Source organism: Triticum aestivum, chromosome 4D (assembly GCF_018294505.1).
Source record: "Triticum aestivum cultivar Chinese Spring chromosome 4D, IWGSC CS RefSeq v2.1, whole genome shotgun sequence".
Lineage (NCBI taxonomy): Eukaryota > Viridiplantae > Streptophyta > Magnoliopsida > Poales > Poaceae > Triticum > Triticum aestivum.
This window is the reverse complement of record NC_057805.1, coordinates 460,746,897-460,761,513: the sequence shown is the minus strand read 5'-3', so window position 1 is coordinate 460,761,513 and position 14,617 is coordinate 460,746,897. Positions and strand designations below refer to the sequence as shown.

The following is a 14,617-nucleotide window of genomic DNA, read 5'->3' as shown; positions in this document are numbered from 1 at the left end:
CATAAATATCTATAATTCCGAAGTGATAGCTCGGTATTGCTTGAAATAAACATTATAGCTACAACTTAAATATAATTTGTATTTAGAGTTGGATGTTGATAACAGACCACCAATTCCTATACTGTAGGAAAATAAAGAGAAGCAAGGACGCTGGTGTCTCCGCGTGGATCGGTGACCCTATCCCAACAACTCCCGACTCAATCCGCAACAGTCTTGCACACATCCTGCAACAAACCTAGACTCGACCAACAACTTGAACCCGACTTACTCAAAACAATGCGCCATGAACAGACTCGGCGCGACACACACAGACTCGCTCGCTCATGCCTGGGACTCGGCCATGGCGTGATTATTCTAGCACAAGGCACATGATGGTTTCAATTGAGCATCAACATCCTTTGGCCACCGGCTGGCTAGCAGCATGCGGGCCAGCAGGGGCACAAGGGTTCGCCATCGGCATCCGTCAGGACGGCGGAAGTTCCGGGCTGCCCTTGTGGTCCGACAACGACCCTTGCGTCCACCGGGAGGCCCGGTTTCGTGGAGAGACTATTGTGCTCTGCTAGCAGCCGTCGAGCGTCCTGATGGTGCGCAGACGCATTGGTGGCGGCCATCAGGTGCCCTAGGGCCAGGACCAGCAGGAACACGGCGGCCGTCGTCTTGAGAACCGGTGCAGAAGCCATGGCAGCTGCTAGCAAGCCTGGGATCGGCAGGAGGTCAGGCTATAGGTAGAGGTGGCTAGATATGGCGGATTTGTATGTAGCCAGCTCTTGATCAGAGGTGAGAAGTATGACTAAATGGTATCACTGTTTATATAGAGAGGTAATGCACTAGGTGATGATAAAAAGGCCACCGTTTTTAAATAAATATGCACTCACGAATGACGCATGCAATATTGGTGTGTGCAACGGCCAAGGTCAATCTCTCTGCTTCTCCAAGGTTGAGACCAGGAACATTATCAAGGATATGTCCTCAGAAAAATCGCCAGCCCAGGTGGTTTTACTGGCCTTTTATTTATACTACAAAACTATAGTACGTACGTGCTACTACTCCTGGTCCGGTATCTCTTACCAAAGAATCCAGGCGGCGACATGACAAACGGTACCGCGTCTCTCTCCATGTGCTGCATGCTTGCATTATGTTAATCTCTCAGAAGCTGCCGACACATGCCCGGGGAAAAAAGAGAGTTCATTCTAGTACAATCAAGCACGCAACCAGTTTAGATTCCAGAATACTGCCATGCAAAAAGGAGAATGATTTCGTGATAAACCATCCTGGTTTAGTCTAGAACCCGTTGATTGATTATTCAACGTTGGTGTTGCCGTATCATAACTTCACAGGGTACAGTTATCACTTACTATCAGTTAGAAGCAGTACCGCTGACTAACTCTTAATAATAATCTAGTACGTAGACATTTTGGCTCAAGAGGGAACAACATGCCTATCCGTTCGCCTGCTTGCCTTTCCTGCTTACATCCGGGAACTATGTCAGGCCAGGTCAGCTCTTGCATGGGCAATCATGCGTTGATTGATGCTCCACCACCACTTTTATCCGGTGGCAAAGCATTTCTTCTCCCAAACGCAAAGTCGCCAATGGATACCACCTTTTCAAGAACCACCTGGATGGAGCCCCTGATTGGGGCAGCATAACTACGATGATTGTTTCTGGAACTTCCCCGATTCTTGCATTTGTAGGGCGTGCCAACTTTCAAACTGTCAGTGTATATCTTCACATGATCACAGACGTAAAGTAGTCAAGAGAAGGCTACAAGAAGCTGGTGATGTCTGTCAAGCGACCTTGGCAGGCTCCGGCTCTGGCTTCACAAGATGCTCCAGGTTCATGATCCTTATGGGCTTCCCCATCTTGGACTTGTCCTCCATCCTAGCGGTTTCTAGCGCCTTTGCGCACACAGGGAAGCTCATTTCGTCCCAGGAATCAAGGATTATGCCTGACCCCAGGCACGCACTGTCACGGTAGAACGCTGCAAACTGGCCAGCTGCTAAACCCTGGTCGTCTTCGGACAGACGAACCGCCAAAACGTCTCCGTTCTCTTCGGTTTGCTCTTTTGTCACGGTGCAATCGTGGAAATCAGGACTATGCCGTACCTGGTATTGACAGTAGCATGGATATCAGCTAACTGACGGAATAAAGTGCAGCACATGACAAAAGCAGATCCACGGTTGATCTGAATGCTAAACAGATATAGTGTGTAAAAATTAAAACGGAGGTGGATCAGGCAACAGTGAGTTGGAAGCTGCCGCCGTATTTTCCTATAAAACCATAGGTCAAGGTAGAACTGATAGGTTTCAGAATTGCTTAACTATACTCGAGGATCAATAGGATTTACGAACCATTCTCTCCTAACCCAGCACCTAAACAAGTCCAAGCATACAGCTGGTACCATGCACATGTTTTGACAGGGGAAAAAATGGACTGCTGATGATTACTTTGGGGGTTGTGTGTTTGATTGGGGTGGTGGTTATAGATTCTTTTTTTCCTTATGAGGACGACATATACAAGTATTTTGTAACAAACACCATTTTTTTCCTTATGAGGACGACATGTACATATATTTTGTAACAAACACCATTTAACCCTTGCAGATGGTAAGAATTTCAATTCAAATATGCTATGCTGCCACAAGACCTAATTGTGTAACTATGGTACCTTGCATTTAAGGCGTTCATTGTCTGATGGCCCAGAATCGCTAAACCAGTTTAGTGATCCAACACGAAATGTCCGCCTCCTCTTATCCAGTGAATAGTAATTCCTTGATACAAAAACCACATTATTTTGCACATCTTTCTCCACAACATACCTGCGTAAGATAAAATGACCACTCATTTGATGAATTTATGGATAAATAGATGTGTGCTACATGAGGACAGATCTTCCTTGAATTGCAGAATACTTCAGGCTAATATACATTTATTTAGCTGATGTTATTTATTGTACCATAAAAGAGGCTAGTATCATCTACAGTGCGTACCAAGGTCCTCCAGAAAGTCGCAAACCTTGTCGTTGACCAATCGTATAGAACCAAAACCCACGGTGCATCCCTAGGTAATCTCCAGTTTCAGCCTCAAGAAGTATACCCTTCATTTCTCCTATATGTCTTTGAACAAACTCACTAAATTTGACCTAGAAAGAGTGACTTTTTTAGCTTAAAATAAGACGACACAAGGAGAAAGAACAGAACCATATTTTGCACAAAACATGTGAAATATTAACAACTATTAAAGCAATGACCTTTCCAAGAAAACATATCCCCTGAGAATCCTTTCTAGCTTGGTTAGGAAGGTCCATCTGAACAGCCAGACTGCGAACTTCATCCTGCAAAAGATGAGCTCCATTTACAAAGAAATACACCGCCAGATCCTGAAAAAACCTAACTATCCTTATCTGATAAAATATATCACCTTTGTTATACACCCCAGTGGAAAAAGAAGCCTTCTAAGCTGGGGCTGAGAGAGATGTGAGAGGAAATAAGTTTGATCCTTGACCTGAAATAACAATCAGAGCCAGAAAAGGTGGTTTCAACTAAACAATATTTAAACAAAAGAACCATCTGATCTGTTTCACTGTGTACAACGTCCCTTCTAGGATGAATAATACTCCCTCCGTAAAGAAATATAAGAGCGCTTAGATCACTACTTTAGTTATCTAAACACTCTTATATTTCTTTAGAGAGGGAGTAGAACTCAATTGGCATCACATTCAATAGCATTGAAGCTAAGCAAGCTATTATAAAGCACCTCGTCTTTCGAAAGTTGGAGTACCGATGGCCCTTCAGCATTCTCAAAGGGTGGATGGACTACATGTGCATAATGTCCAGAAGCTATGTAATCAAATCCCAAATTTTCAATTGCTTCTAAGAAAGCTCCTGCAGAAAATGAGTGAAAAGAATAAGCTCATGAACACAGTTCAAAAATTATACCTCGATGCACAATCAAATTTCAGAAGCGTGCGGATCCATACCAAACTTTATTCTTGTGTTGCAAAGAACATCAGGGTTCGGTGTGCGTCCGTTGCGGTACTCATTAATCATGTGTGACACCTAGATATAAAATCCATGATAGTTTCTCAGAACGCAGAACAATATATGGGATGTCTGCGAGGATGAGGCGCAAAAAGTCTGAAATGAAGCTCACCACATGGTTCCAGTACTCATCAGATAGATGTACCACCTCCAATGGCACGTCAATCTACAAAAGAAAGCCATTAGATCAGTCAGTTCATGCAGACAGAGCTAGTTTACATATACTGCACACTGGCTATTCAATGAAACAGCATGCACCGGATGAATTTTCAGGAATATACCTTGTCACACACGGCCTGTGCATACTTCAAATCGTCATCCCACGGGCACTCGGACCAAAAGTTCCTGAAATCTTCCTACAGATTAACCACACCGAGCTTATTAAGCGATCCCGTGGCGTACCATTGCAGAGGATAGCAACACCAGATGGTGTACTGACCTGGAACCAGATCTTGAGGTAGAAGGCGGTGCAGCTGTGCCCGGCTGCGTGGAGGAGGCGGAGCGCGACGCTGCTGTCGACCCCGCCGCTCAGCAGCACCGCCACCCGCAGCGGCGCCCTCCTCGCCGCCGCGCACCGGACGAGGTGCTCCTCTCTGAACTCAACCGCCCCGGGCGCGGGCGAGGGCGCGCTCGGCGGGGAGGCTGCGAGCGGCGCTGCGGACGAGAGGGCGCGGAACGGCCGCGGCGGCCGGCGGGGGCGAGGGAGGGGTTTAGGGCCCGGGAGGAGGGGGCTCCGGAGGAGCGGGCGGAGGGTGGAGACGACGCGCAGCATGGGTGGCGGCGGCGGCGGCCGGCCGGCGTGGCGGCAAGAGGTATCGGCCGCTGTACTGGATTGGGTTTCTCGGCTAGCGTGTCGAGAGTTTCGTGTCGTTTCAGAGTTTCAGACTTGAGCTCACGACGAAGGGGGAGGACGAATGCGTATTTTGGGTTGCCCAGAAAATACGTCTACCTCTGCGGTTTACGCTCTTACGAAGAGCGCGTTAGTTTGTCAATATCAAAGTGCCCCTTGAGTTTCAATATCAAAGTGCCCCTTGAGTTCCATACTGTATATAAAACGTACTATCTCTGATTTTAAAATCATTTGAAGAACACAAAGGAATTGATCGATTGAGATTTGAGGTGTTGTCATAGGAATCTTGCAAATTTGGATTGCTTCCCCGTAGTCTTCTCTGCATGGTTTGTATACCGAAAAAGCGAAACGCCTCGTGTAAAAGAAGAACTCATATGTAGTTAAGAATATCTGGATATTGTCCAGAGTCCAAACTGGTAGAGTATTGTTGCAAACAAGCAAGGAAATGAACAAAGTTGGAGCTATTGATGTCGATAAGGGAAAATTTTGACTTGTAAAATGAGCATCTCTTTAAATAGACATGGGCATTGTTGATTATAGATTTATAGTCATCATGTAATTAAATTATCCTATTAAACATGAACTTTCTTACGTGCACCCCGCAATTAGTCCCACGACCCAGTCAGCACCACACGATTTGTCCACAAATCTCAATCTAACAGCCCTCATTGATCTAACAATTCTATGGTGTGGACTTCGCAATTTCCAATGACTGACCGTATCCCCACTACTATTAAACAATCAAACATGAACTTTCTTATGTGCACCCCGCAATTAGTCCCACAACACCCCACAACCCAGTCAGCACCACACAATTTGTCCACAAATCTCAATCTAACAACCCTCATTGATCTAACAATTCTATGGTGTGGACTTGGCAATTTCCAATGACTGGCCATACTCCACCGAGGATAACACCCCACATCCCGCATCGGAAACTCCTACAATCACGCAACGCATGCAATCTGAACTATCATTGGATAACCTCTCTCCCTTCATTAGCGCTCACCTCCCAATCTAATCAATTCCCGTACAAAACCTCCATCCAAAAGCGAGAAATTCCCAAGAGCATGCAAGCCGCCCGGCAATGCAAGCGAGCCGCCGCCACCGGGACGCGCGAGGAGCCCGTTGTTGAGGAACCCAAAGCAACGCATGAGGGAGGGAGAACAGGGCATGCAGAGGAGAAGACGCGCCTAAGGTGGCTCCCGGCAACACGCACGCGGGCCGACCCTGTCCGGCGCCGGCGGCGCATGTCCCCAAGGATCGAGGGGCGAACGCTCCCATGAATTTAGGTTGACTGACCGTGCTTTACCGCAGAGGAAAATAACAAACTCTACGCCAATGTCCTCAACCCCTACAATCACGTTGCGGTGATGGATTTCTCCATCGGGGCCGACGGGGGCGGGGATGGAGCGTTGGAGATGTACCTCAGCGCGCACCGGCTGTTGCTCTTGGCCCACAACGGCGTGGCCCGTGCCGAGCGGCGGGCGGCGACGATGGCAGGCGACAGCGGCGAGCTCCGGGCGGCAGGATGTGGGGGCCGGGGCCTAGGCGTGCCTCGCGCGACGCGGCTGGCAGCGGGCGGGACGAGGCCGTGGCTCTATGCATCACCCGCGCAGGTGCATGGCGGCTGTGCCCGACCAAAGATCAGCGCCGGCGTACGCGGTGGGTGGGGTTTGCACAGCAGGGCCAACGCGAGCTAGCGCATCGCGGCGACAGGCTCGGCCCGCATGGCTGGTGTACGGGGCACGAGGCACCCTGGTGAGCGGCGGCCTAACTCGACCAAGCTGGTGACTTTGCTAATGACGCCGACGATCACGCGAGGATATCTCTCAGCTTGGCTTCTTGCCCGAGTGGTGCCACAGGCTCTCGCTGAACCACCATGTTTTTGCCACTCTCAGCTGCTCCTCTCCATGTGGTACCGGCAGCGGTGCATCCATGGAGCGACGGCTCCGTGCACATGCTCTGAATGATGCCTCTGGGCCGCGTGTGTGTCTTGTGTGGTTCTGTTGCTCTGCGTGTGCTCTGTTTGTGTGATGGGTGAGGGGCGGCATGTGCTTTATTGTGCCTGGCGAGTGCCGACTGCACCTGCTGCTACTGATCAGTGCGGTGAAGCAGTTCACTACAAAGTACAGTATTACGAATTTTATGGCCACTGCTAACGATACTATGATTCTTTTAGTACCAGTTTTTACCTGATACAACTAAAGTCTAATTGTTGCAGGAAATTATATTTGTAGATGCTCCCAAAAATTTGAACATCTGGGTGTTCAGGTGTTGGGGAACGCAGTAATTTCAAAAAAAATCCTACGTACACGCAAGATCCATCTAGGTGATTGTGACGCCCCCGATTTGACCGTACACTAATCATGCACGCAAATGTGTATGATCAAGATCAGGGACTCACGGGAAGATATCACAACACAACTCTAAAACATAAATAAGTCATACAAGCATCATAATACAAGCCAGGGGCCTCGAGGGCTCGAATACAAGTGCTCGATCACAGACGAGTCAGCGGAAGCAACAATATCTGAGTACAGGCATAAATTAAACAAGTTTGCCTTAAGAAGGCTAGCACAAACTGGGATACAGATCGAACGAGGCGCATGCCTCCTGCCTGGGATCCTCCTAACTACTCCTGGTCGTTGTCAGCGGGCTGCACGTAGTAGTAGGCACCTCCAGTGTCGTAGGTGTCGTCGTCGACGGTGGCGTCTGGCTCCTGGACTCCAACATCTGGTTGCGACAACCAGATAGAAGGAAAGGGGGAAAGAGGGAGAGAAGCAACCGTGAGTACTCATCCAAAGTACTCGCAAGCAAGGAGCTACACTACATATGCATGGGTATATGTGTAAAGGGGCATATCAGTGGACTGAACTGCAGAATGCCAGAATAAAAGGGGGATAGCTAGTCCTGTCGAAGACTACGCTTCTGGTCATCTCCATCTTGCAGCATGTAGAAGAGAGTAGATTGAAGTCCTCCAAGTAGCATCGCATAGCATAATCCTACCCGGCGATCCCCTCCTCGTCGCCCTGTTAGAGAGCGATCACCGGGTTGTATCTGGCACTTGGAAGGGTGTATTTTATTCAGTATCCAGTTCTAGTTGTCATAAGGTCAAGGTACAACTCCGGGTCGTCCTTTTACCGAGGGACACGGCTATTCGAATAGATAAACTTCCCTGCAGGGGTGCACCACATAACCCAACACGCTCGATCCCATTTGGCCGGACACACTTTTCTGGGTCATGCCCGGCCTCGTAAGATCAACGCGTCGCAGCCCCACCTAAGCACAACAGAGAGGTCAGCACGCCGGTCTAACCCTATGCGCGCAGGGGTCTGGGCCCATCGCCCTATGCACACCTGCACGTTGCGTACGCGGCCGGAAGCAGACCTAGCCTAGTGGCGTTCCAGTCCAATCCGGCGCGCGCCACTCAGTCGCTGACGTCAAGAAGGCTTCGGCTGATACCACGACGCCGGGATACCCATAACTACTCCCGCGTAGATGGTTAGTGCGTATAGACCAAATGGCCAGACTCAGATCAAATACCAAGATCTCGTTAAGCGTGTTAAGTAACCGCGAACGCCGACCAGGGCCAGGCCCACCTCTCACCTAGGCGGTCTCAACCTGCCCTGTCGCTCCGCCACAAAGATCCACTTGCGGGTACTCCTACGAGCCGACCCGACTTTAGTCATCACATGTGTCATGTATATAGTATATAAGTATATACCCGTGATCACCGCCCAGGTGATCACGGCCCGATAGTATAGCACAGCAGACGGACAAGAATGTAGGGCCACTGATGGAAAACTAGCATCCTATACTAAGCATGTAGGATTGCAGGTAAAGGTAACAACAGTAGTAGCAAGGATAGGCTATGCATCAGGATAGGATATCGAAAGCAGTAACATGCTACACTACTCTAATGCAAGCAGTATAGAGAAGTATAGGCGATATCTGGTGATCAAGGGGGGGGCTTGCCTGGTTGCTCTGGCAAGTAGGAGGGGTCGTCAACTCCGTAGTCGAACTGGGCAGCAGCAGTGTCGGTCTCGTAGTCTACCGGAGAGAAGAGGGGGAAGAAACAGTAAATACAATGCAAACATAAGCATGACGATGCGTGACATGACAATGAGCGGTGCTAGGTGTGTCCTAACGCGACAGTAGGTGGTACCGGTGAAGGGGGGGAACATCCGGGAGGTATTCCCGATGTTTCGCGTTTTCGGACAGACGGACCGGAGGGGGAAAGTTGCTAGTTCGATAGGTTAGGGAGGTGTGGTGGACGAACGGACTGCGTATTCGGATTCGTCTCGTCGTTCTGAGCAACTTTCATATAGAAAACATTTTCATCCGAGTTACGGTTTAAAAGATATGAATTTTCAAAGTTTATTTGAATTTCTGGAATTATTTGAATTAAGCAAAAATGAATTATGACGTCAGCATGAGGCAATGCTGACGTCAGCAGGTCAACAGAGCGGCTGACCAGGTCAAACTGACCAGTGGGCCCCACCTGTCATAGACAGTGGGCTAACAGAAGATTAAACTAATTAATTTTTAGTTAATTAACTACTGGGCCCACCTGTCAGTGAGTGATTAGATTAATTAATTAGTTTTATTTATAAAAACATTTTTTTTCTCTTTTTTTAATTTTGCGGCGGGGCCCGCATGTCAGTGGCTGGGCCTGCCCAGTCAGCAGTTGACTGGGTCACCCAGTCAACTGGGACCCATGGGGCCCACTGGCAGTGGCCCTGGGGTGGCCCCAGGCCAGCCACGTCGGCGGCCGGCGCCGGAGCGACTCCGGCGACAAAAACAGCGGCGGCCCCTCGCCGGAGTTGGCCGGAATCGCGCTACGGGGCTCGGGGAGGAGCGGGGCTAGGCCCATTCGAAGGAGCTCGCAGCGCCGCATCCAGTGGTGGCCGTAGGTTCGCCGGACCTGGCCGGAATCGGCGCCGGCGAGCGGCGGAGGCGGCGGCGCGCACGGATGCCCGACGGAAACGAGGCTTCGGCGGGCTATCGAGCAAGCGGAGGGGCTGGGGGCAACTACGCGCTGCGGGGAGTGCAACGGGCTTGAGCCCGTGACCAAAAGGTCATCGGAGCCTTGCCGGCGGCGAGCTCCGCGGCGCGGCGTTCGGGCGCGCGTGGGGAAGCAGCTAGGGGGCGCGCGAGAGCGAAAGGACAGGGGAGGGGGGAGAAGCTCACGGCGAGGCTGTAGGGGGACGGCAGCGTGCTCGGGGAGGTTCGTCGGAGGCGAAACGGGGCGGCGATCGACGGCGGCCGTGCGGGGAAGAAGAGCTCGGGGAGGTCGTTGCAGGGGCTCCGGTCTCCAACGGGCTGCACCAGACGAAGCAGCGGGCGACGGCGGTCCTTGGAGACACCTTGGGGCGGCGAGGTGGGTACGGTGGCCGTGTGAACGACGGTGAACGGCGGCGACCGCGTCGGGCGTGGGGAAGGAAGGAGCGGCGCGGATCTGGGGGGAAGAGAGAGGCGCAGAGGCCGAGAGGAGAGCGGGGGCGAGTGGGAGAGAGGCCCGAGGAGGCGGGGGGGGGCTGGCGTCCTTATCCTCCCCGTCGCCGGCGAGGTGGTGCGGCGGGGACCGGCCCCTGTTCCGACCCCGGTCGAGGGAACAGGGAAGGGGGCGAGTGGGAGAGGTGGGCTGGGCCGGGGGTCGGCCCAGTTGGGCCAGGGGTCTAGTGGGGGGGCCTTCTCCCTTTTCTTTTTTTCTTTTTTCTTTGTTCTGTGTTCTTTTGCATTTCTTTTTATTTGTTTATTTTCTTTCTGTTTTATTTCATTTAAAAGTATTTAGGTATTTTATAAAAATGTGTTTTCTCCACAATAATTATCAGTGCAATTTCTGGCATGGCCCGAACATTTTTGTTTAAATTTTTGAAAACTTTTATTTTCCACTTTAAATTTAATTGAAGTTTGAATTAGGAGTTTGAAAAGAAATGTGTTCAAATGTGATCAAGCCCTGTTTAGCAACATGATTAGCTTAATCACAGAGGGTTACTGTAGCATGATTCTCGGGGTGTTACAAATCTCCTCCACTACAAGAAATCTCGTCCCGAGATTTAGGAGGTAGAAGGAAACAGTGCGGGGTATTCTTCGCGCAGACGATCCTCTCGTTCCCAAGTGGCCTCATCTTCAGAATGGTGCGACCACTGGACTTTGAGAAACTTGATCGCCTTCTGACGTGTGCGGCGTTCAGCTTGGTCGAGAATGCGGACCGGATGCTCCTTATAGGAGAGGTCTTGCTGCAATTCGAGCACTTCATGATCCACAGCTCGGATTGGGTCCTTGAAGCAACGGCGGAGCTGTGACACATGGAACACATCGTGAACCTGAGAAAGGTTCGGCGGTAGCTCCAGTTGGTATGCCACTTTTCCACGCCTTTCGAGAATAGTGAATGGGCCAATATAGCGAGGAGCTAGTTTGCCCTTGATCCCGAAGCGGTGAGCACCCTTCATAGGTGTGACTCGAAGATAAGCCTTTTCGCCAGGTTGATAGACCATGTCTTTATGATGACGGTCATACTGACTCTTCTGACGTGACTGAGCAGTCTTGAGATTCTCACGAATAATGCGGACTTGTTCTTCGGCATCTTGGATAATATCCGGACCGAAGAGTGGACGTTCCCCAGTTTCTGACCAGTTCAGAGGGGTTCGGCACTTTCGTCCATATAACACTTCGAAGGGGGCCATCTTCAGACTAGCTTGATAGCTATTATTATAAGAGAACTCAGCATACGGGAGAGATTCCTCCCATTTCTTGCCGAAGGAAATAACGCAAGCTCGAAGCATGTCTTCGAGAACTTGGTTGACGCGTTCAACTTGTCCTTGCGATTGAGGATGAAACGCAGTACTGAATGACAGATGAGTTCCCATAGCTTCTTGGAAACTTGCCCAGAATCTTGAAGTGAATAAGCTGCCACGGTCTGAGCTGATAACCAATGGAATACCGTGGAGTGAAACAATCCTGGACATATAGAGCGTTGCCAACTGGCTAGCAGTGATCGTTTCTTTGACTGCCAGGAAATGTGCAACTTTGGAAAGCCGGTCAATGACGACAAGAATAGCATCATTACCTTTCTGTGATTTGGGAAATCCAGTGACGAAGTCCATCTCAACATGGTCCCATTTCCATTCAGGAATAGAGATAGGTTGCAGAGTTCCAGCAGGCCTTTGATGTTCTGCTTTGATACGACGGCAAACGTCACACTCAGCAACATAACGAGCAATGGCTTGCTTCATATTAGACCACCAGAATCTCTGACGGATGTCTTGGTACATCTTTGTACTACCAGGATGGATACATAGAGGCGTATCATGAGCTTCTTTCATAACTTCCTGTGTCATATCCAGGTTTTTCTCTGCACATGGCACCACTAGGCGGCCCTTGAAGTATAAGGTGCCATCTTCAGCAATGGTGAAGAATGAGGGCTTTCCTTCTGCGAGGTAGCGCTTAATCTTGTGGGCTTCAGAGTCATACTTCTGTAGCCTTTTGATGCTGTCCTCGAGATCTGGTTTAGCAACTAGGGTATTGAGGGAACCCTGGGTAACAACGTGGAGGTTCACCTTGCCAAACTCCTTAGGAGGGGGAGCGAGTGCACCCGGAGGAACAATATGGAGGTTCAGCTTCCTGAATTCTTCAACAAGCGAGGGCTGAACTTTGTGAACCTGGAGGTGGTTGCAGTAAGACTTGCGGCTCAAGGCATCAGCCATTACATTAGCCTTGCCTGGCGTATAGGAAATACCCAAGTCAAAGTCTGCAACAAGCTCCATCCATCTCTGCTGACGGAGGTTCAGATCTGGCTGAGTAAACAGATACTTCAGACTTTGGTGGTCAGTGAAGATCTCGCAACGATTACCGAGAAGGTAATGTCGCCACTGCTTCAGCGCATGAATGACAGCAGCAAGTTCGAGGTCGTGAACTGGGTAGTTCTCTTCGTGAGGGCGCAATTGCCGAGAGGCATAAGCAATCACTTTGCGGTCTTGCATTAGGACACAGCCTAATCCTTGACGGGAAGCGTCGCAGTAAATGACAAAGTCCTTCTTAGTATCAGGTGGAGCTAGAACTGGAGCAGAAGTCAACTTGTCTTTGAGTGCCTGGAAACTTTCCTGACATTTGTCTGTCCATTGGAACTTGACGCCCTTATGTAACAGGTTAGTCAGAGGCCTGGCGATCTTGGAGAAGTTCTCGACAAATCGACGGCAATAGCTGGCGAGACCGAGAAAACTTCTGACTTGCTTAACGTTCTTGGGAGGAGTCCAATCAAGAATAGCCTGAACTCGCTCGGGGTTGACGGCAATACCATCCTTAGAGATGACATGCCCAAGATAGGTTACTTCCGGTAGCCAGAATTCACATTTGGAGAACTTGGCATATAGTTGATGTTCTCGTAGCTTTTCCAGCACAAGTCGAAGATGTTCAGCATGTTCTTCTTCGTTCTTGGAAAATACCAGGATATCATCCAGATAAACCACGACGAACTTGTCGAGGTAATCCATGAATATATAGTTCATCAGACGAGAGAAGGTGGCTGGAGCATTGGTTAAACCGAAAGACATGACGGTGTACTCGTATGAACCATAGCGAGTCACGAAGGCGGTCTTTGGGATATCCTCTTCGCGAACACGGATCTGGTGGTAGCCCAACCTCAAGTCGAGCTTAGAGAACACTGACGAACCCGCCAGTTGATCATACAGATCATTGATCCGAGGAAGAGGGTATTTATTCTGAATGGTAGCTTGGTTTATAGGACGGTAGTCTTGAACTAACCGGTTTGTCCCATCCTTCTTCTTGACAAAGAGAGAAGGTGCTCCCCAAGGAGAGCAACTTGGGCGAATGAATCCTTTGCGAAGAGATTTGTCGATTTCCTCCTTAAGCTCAAGGAGTTCATGCGGCGGCATTTTGTAGGGTCGCTTGGCTATAGGAGTGGTGCCTGGTTTCAAGTCGATGATGAATTCGACAGCTCTAGCAGGGGGAATCCCTGGAAGTTCTTCAGGGAAGACGTCGAGGAATTCACGCACGACGGGAATGTTTCAATGCCCTCGAGTGGTGCAGCGTTCAATGCATTCAATGCATAGAGCCTTGCCTCGGCATTTTGCACCAGATGAGCTTGGTAAGCAACTATTTCATCTGAAGGGTGTAGCAGATGGACGGTCTTAGTGGCGCAAACTATAGAAGCAGTATGCGCTTTCAACCAATCCATACCCAAAATGAGGTCGATGTTAGACGTCTTCAGGATAATGGGAGAGGCATAGAATTCCAGCCCTTCGATTTCCACGGGGACATCGATGCCAACCAAGGAGGTTTGACACTGTCCCACGGGGGTTTTGACCAATACAGAGGTGTTCATCTCCTCACATTTAACGTCGTGCTTGTATGCAAAATCTTCTGACATGAATGAATGCGATGCACCTGTATCAAATAAAACGGATGCTGGTACTGAATTTACGAGGAGTGTACCCATCACAGTAGCAGGCTGGTCTTGAGCTTCGTTGAGATCAACGTGGTTGGCATGAGCACGACCATAAGACTTAGCATTGTTGTTGCGGGGCTGGTTGTTACCACGGCCAGTTGCTGGAAGGGCCAGTTGATTCTGGTTCTGGTTGCATTCTCTAGCACGGTGTCCTGGTTGACCACACCTGAAGCACAAACCATTATTGGGAGTGGGAACAGGAGCTTGGGATGGTGGAGCTGGAAGTCTTGACTGCCTAGATGGTGGTGGAGGCAGACG

At 49.8% G+C, this 14,617-nt stretch overlaps 1 protein-coding gene across 1 annotated transcript; it reads right to left on the bottom strand.

Moving 5' to 3' along the window:
* Positions 1 to 1,275: 1,275 nt before the first annotated feature.
* On the bottom strand, positions 1,276 to 4,911 carry LOC123098615 (tRNA-specific 2-thiouridylase MnmA). Its single transcript, XM_044520649.1, has 10 exons — positions 4,477 to 4,911; positions 4,319 to 4,393; positions 4,150 to 4,203; positions 3,977 to 4,055; positions 3,754 to 3,881; positions 3,418 to 3,501; positions 3,248 to 3,331; positions 2,988 to 3,139; positions 2,666 to 2,816; positions 1,276 to 2,103 (listed from the first exon to the last, which is right to left on the bottom strand). The coding sequence occupies exons 1-10, from the start codon at positions 4,807 to 4,809 to the stop codon at positions 1,786 to 1,788; spliced, it is 1,458 nt and encodes a 485-aa protein (XP_044376584.1). The 5' UTR covers positions 4,810 to 4,911; the 3' UTR covers positions 1,276 to 1,785.
* Positions 4,912 to 14,617: the final 9,706 nt, after the last annotated feature.

Coding starts and splice junctions, on each gene's coding strand:
- LOC123098615 (XM_044520649.1), bottom strand. CDS start 4,809: ATGCTGCGCGTCGTCTCCACCCTCCGCCCGCTCCTCCGGAGCCCCCTC. Junction 3,882..3,976: donor CAACACAAGAATAAAGTTTG/GTATGGATCCGC, acceptor CATTTTCTGCAG/GAGCTTTCTTAGAAGCAATT. Junction 2,817..2,987: donor CGACTTTCTGGAGGACCTTG/GTACGCACTGTA, acceptor TATCTTACGCAG/GTATGTTGTGGAGAAAGATG.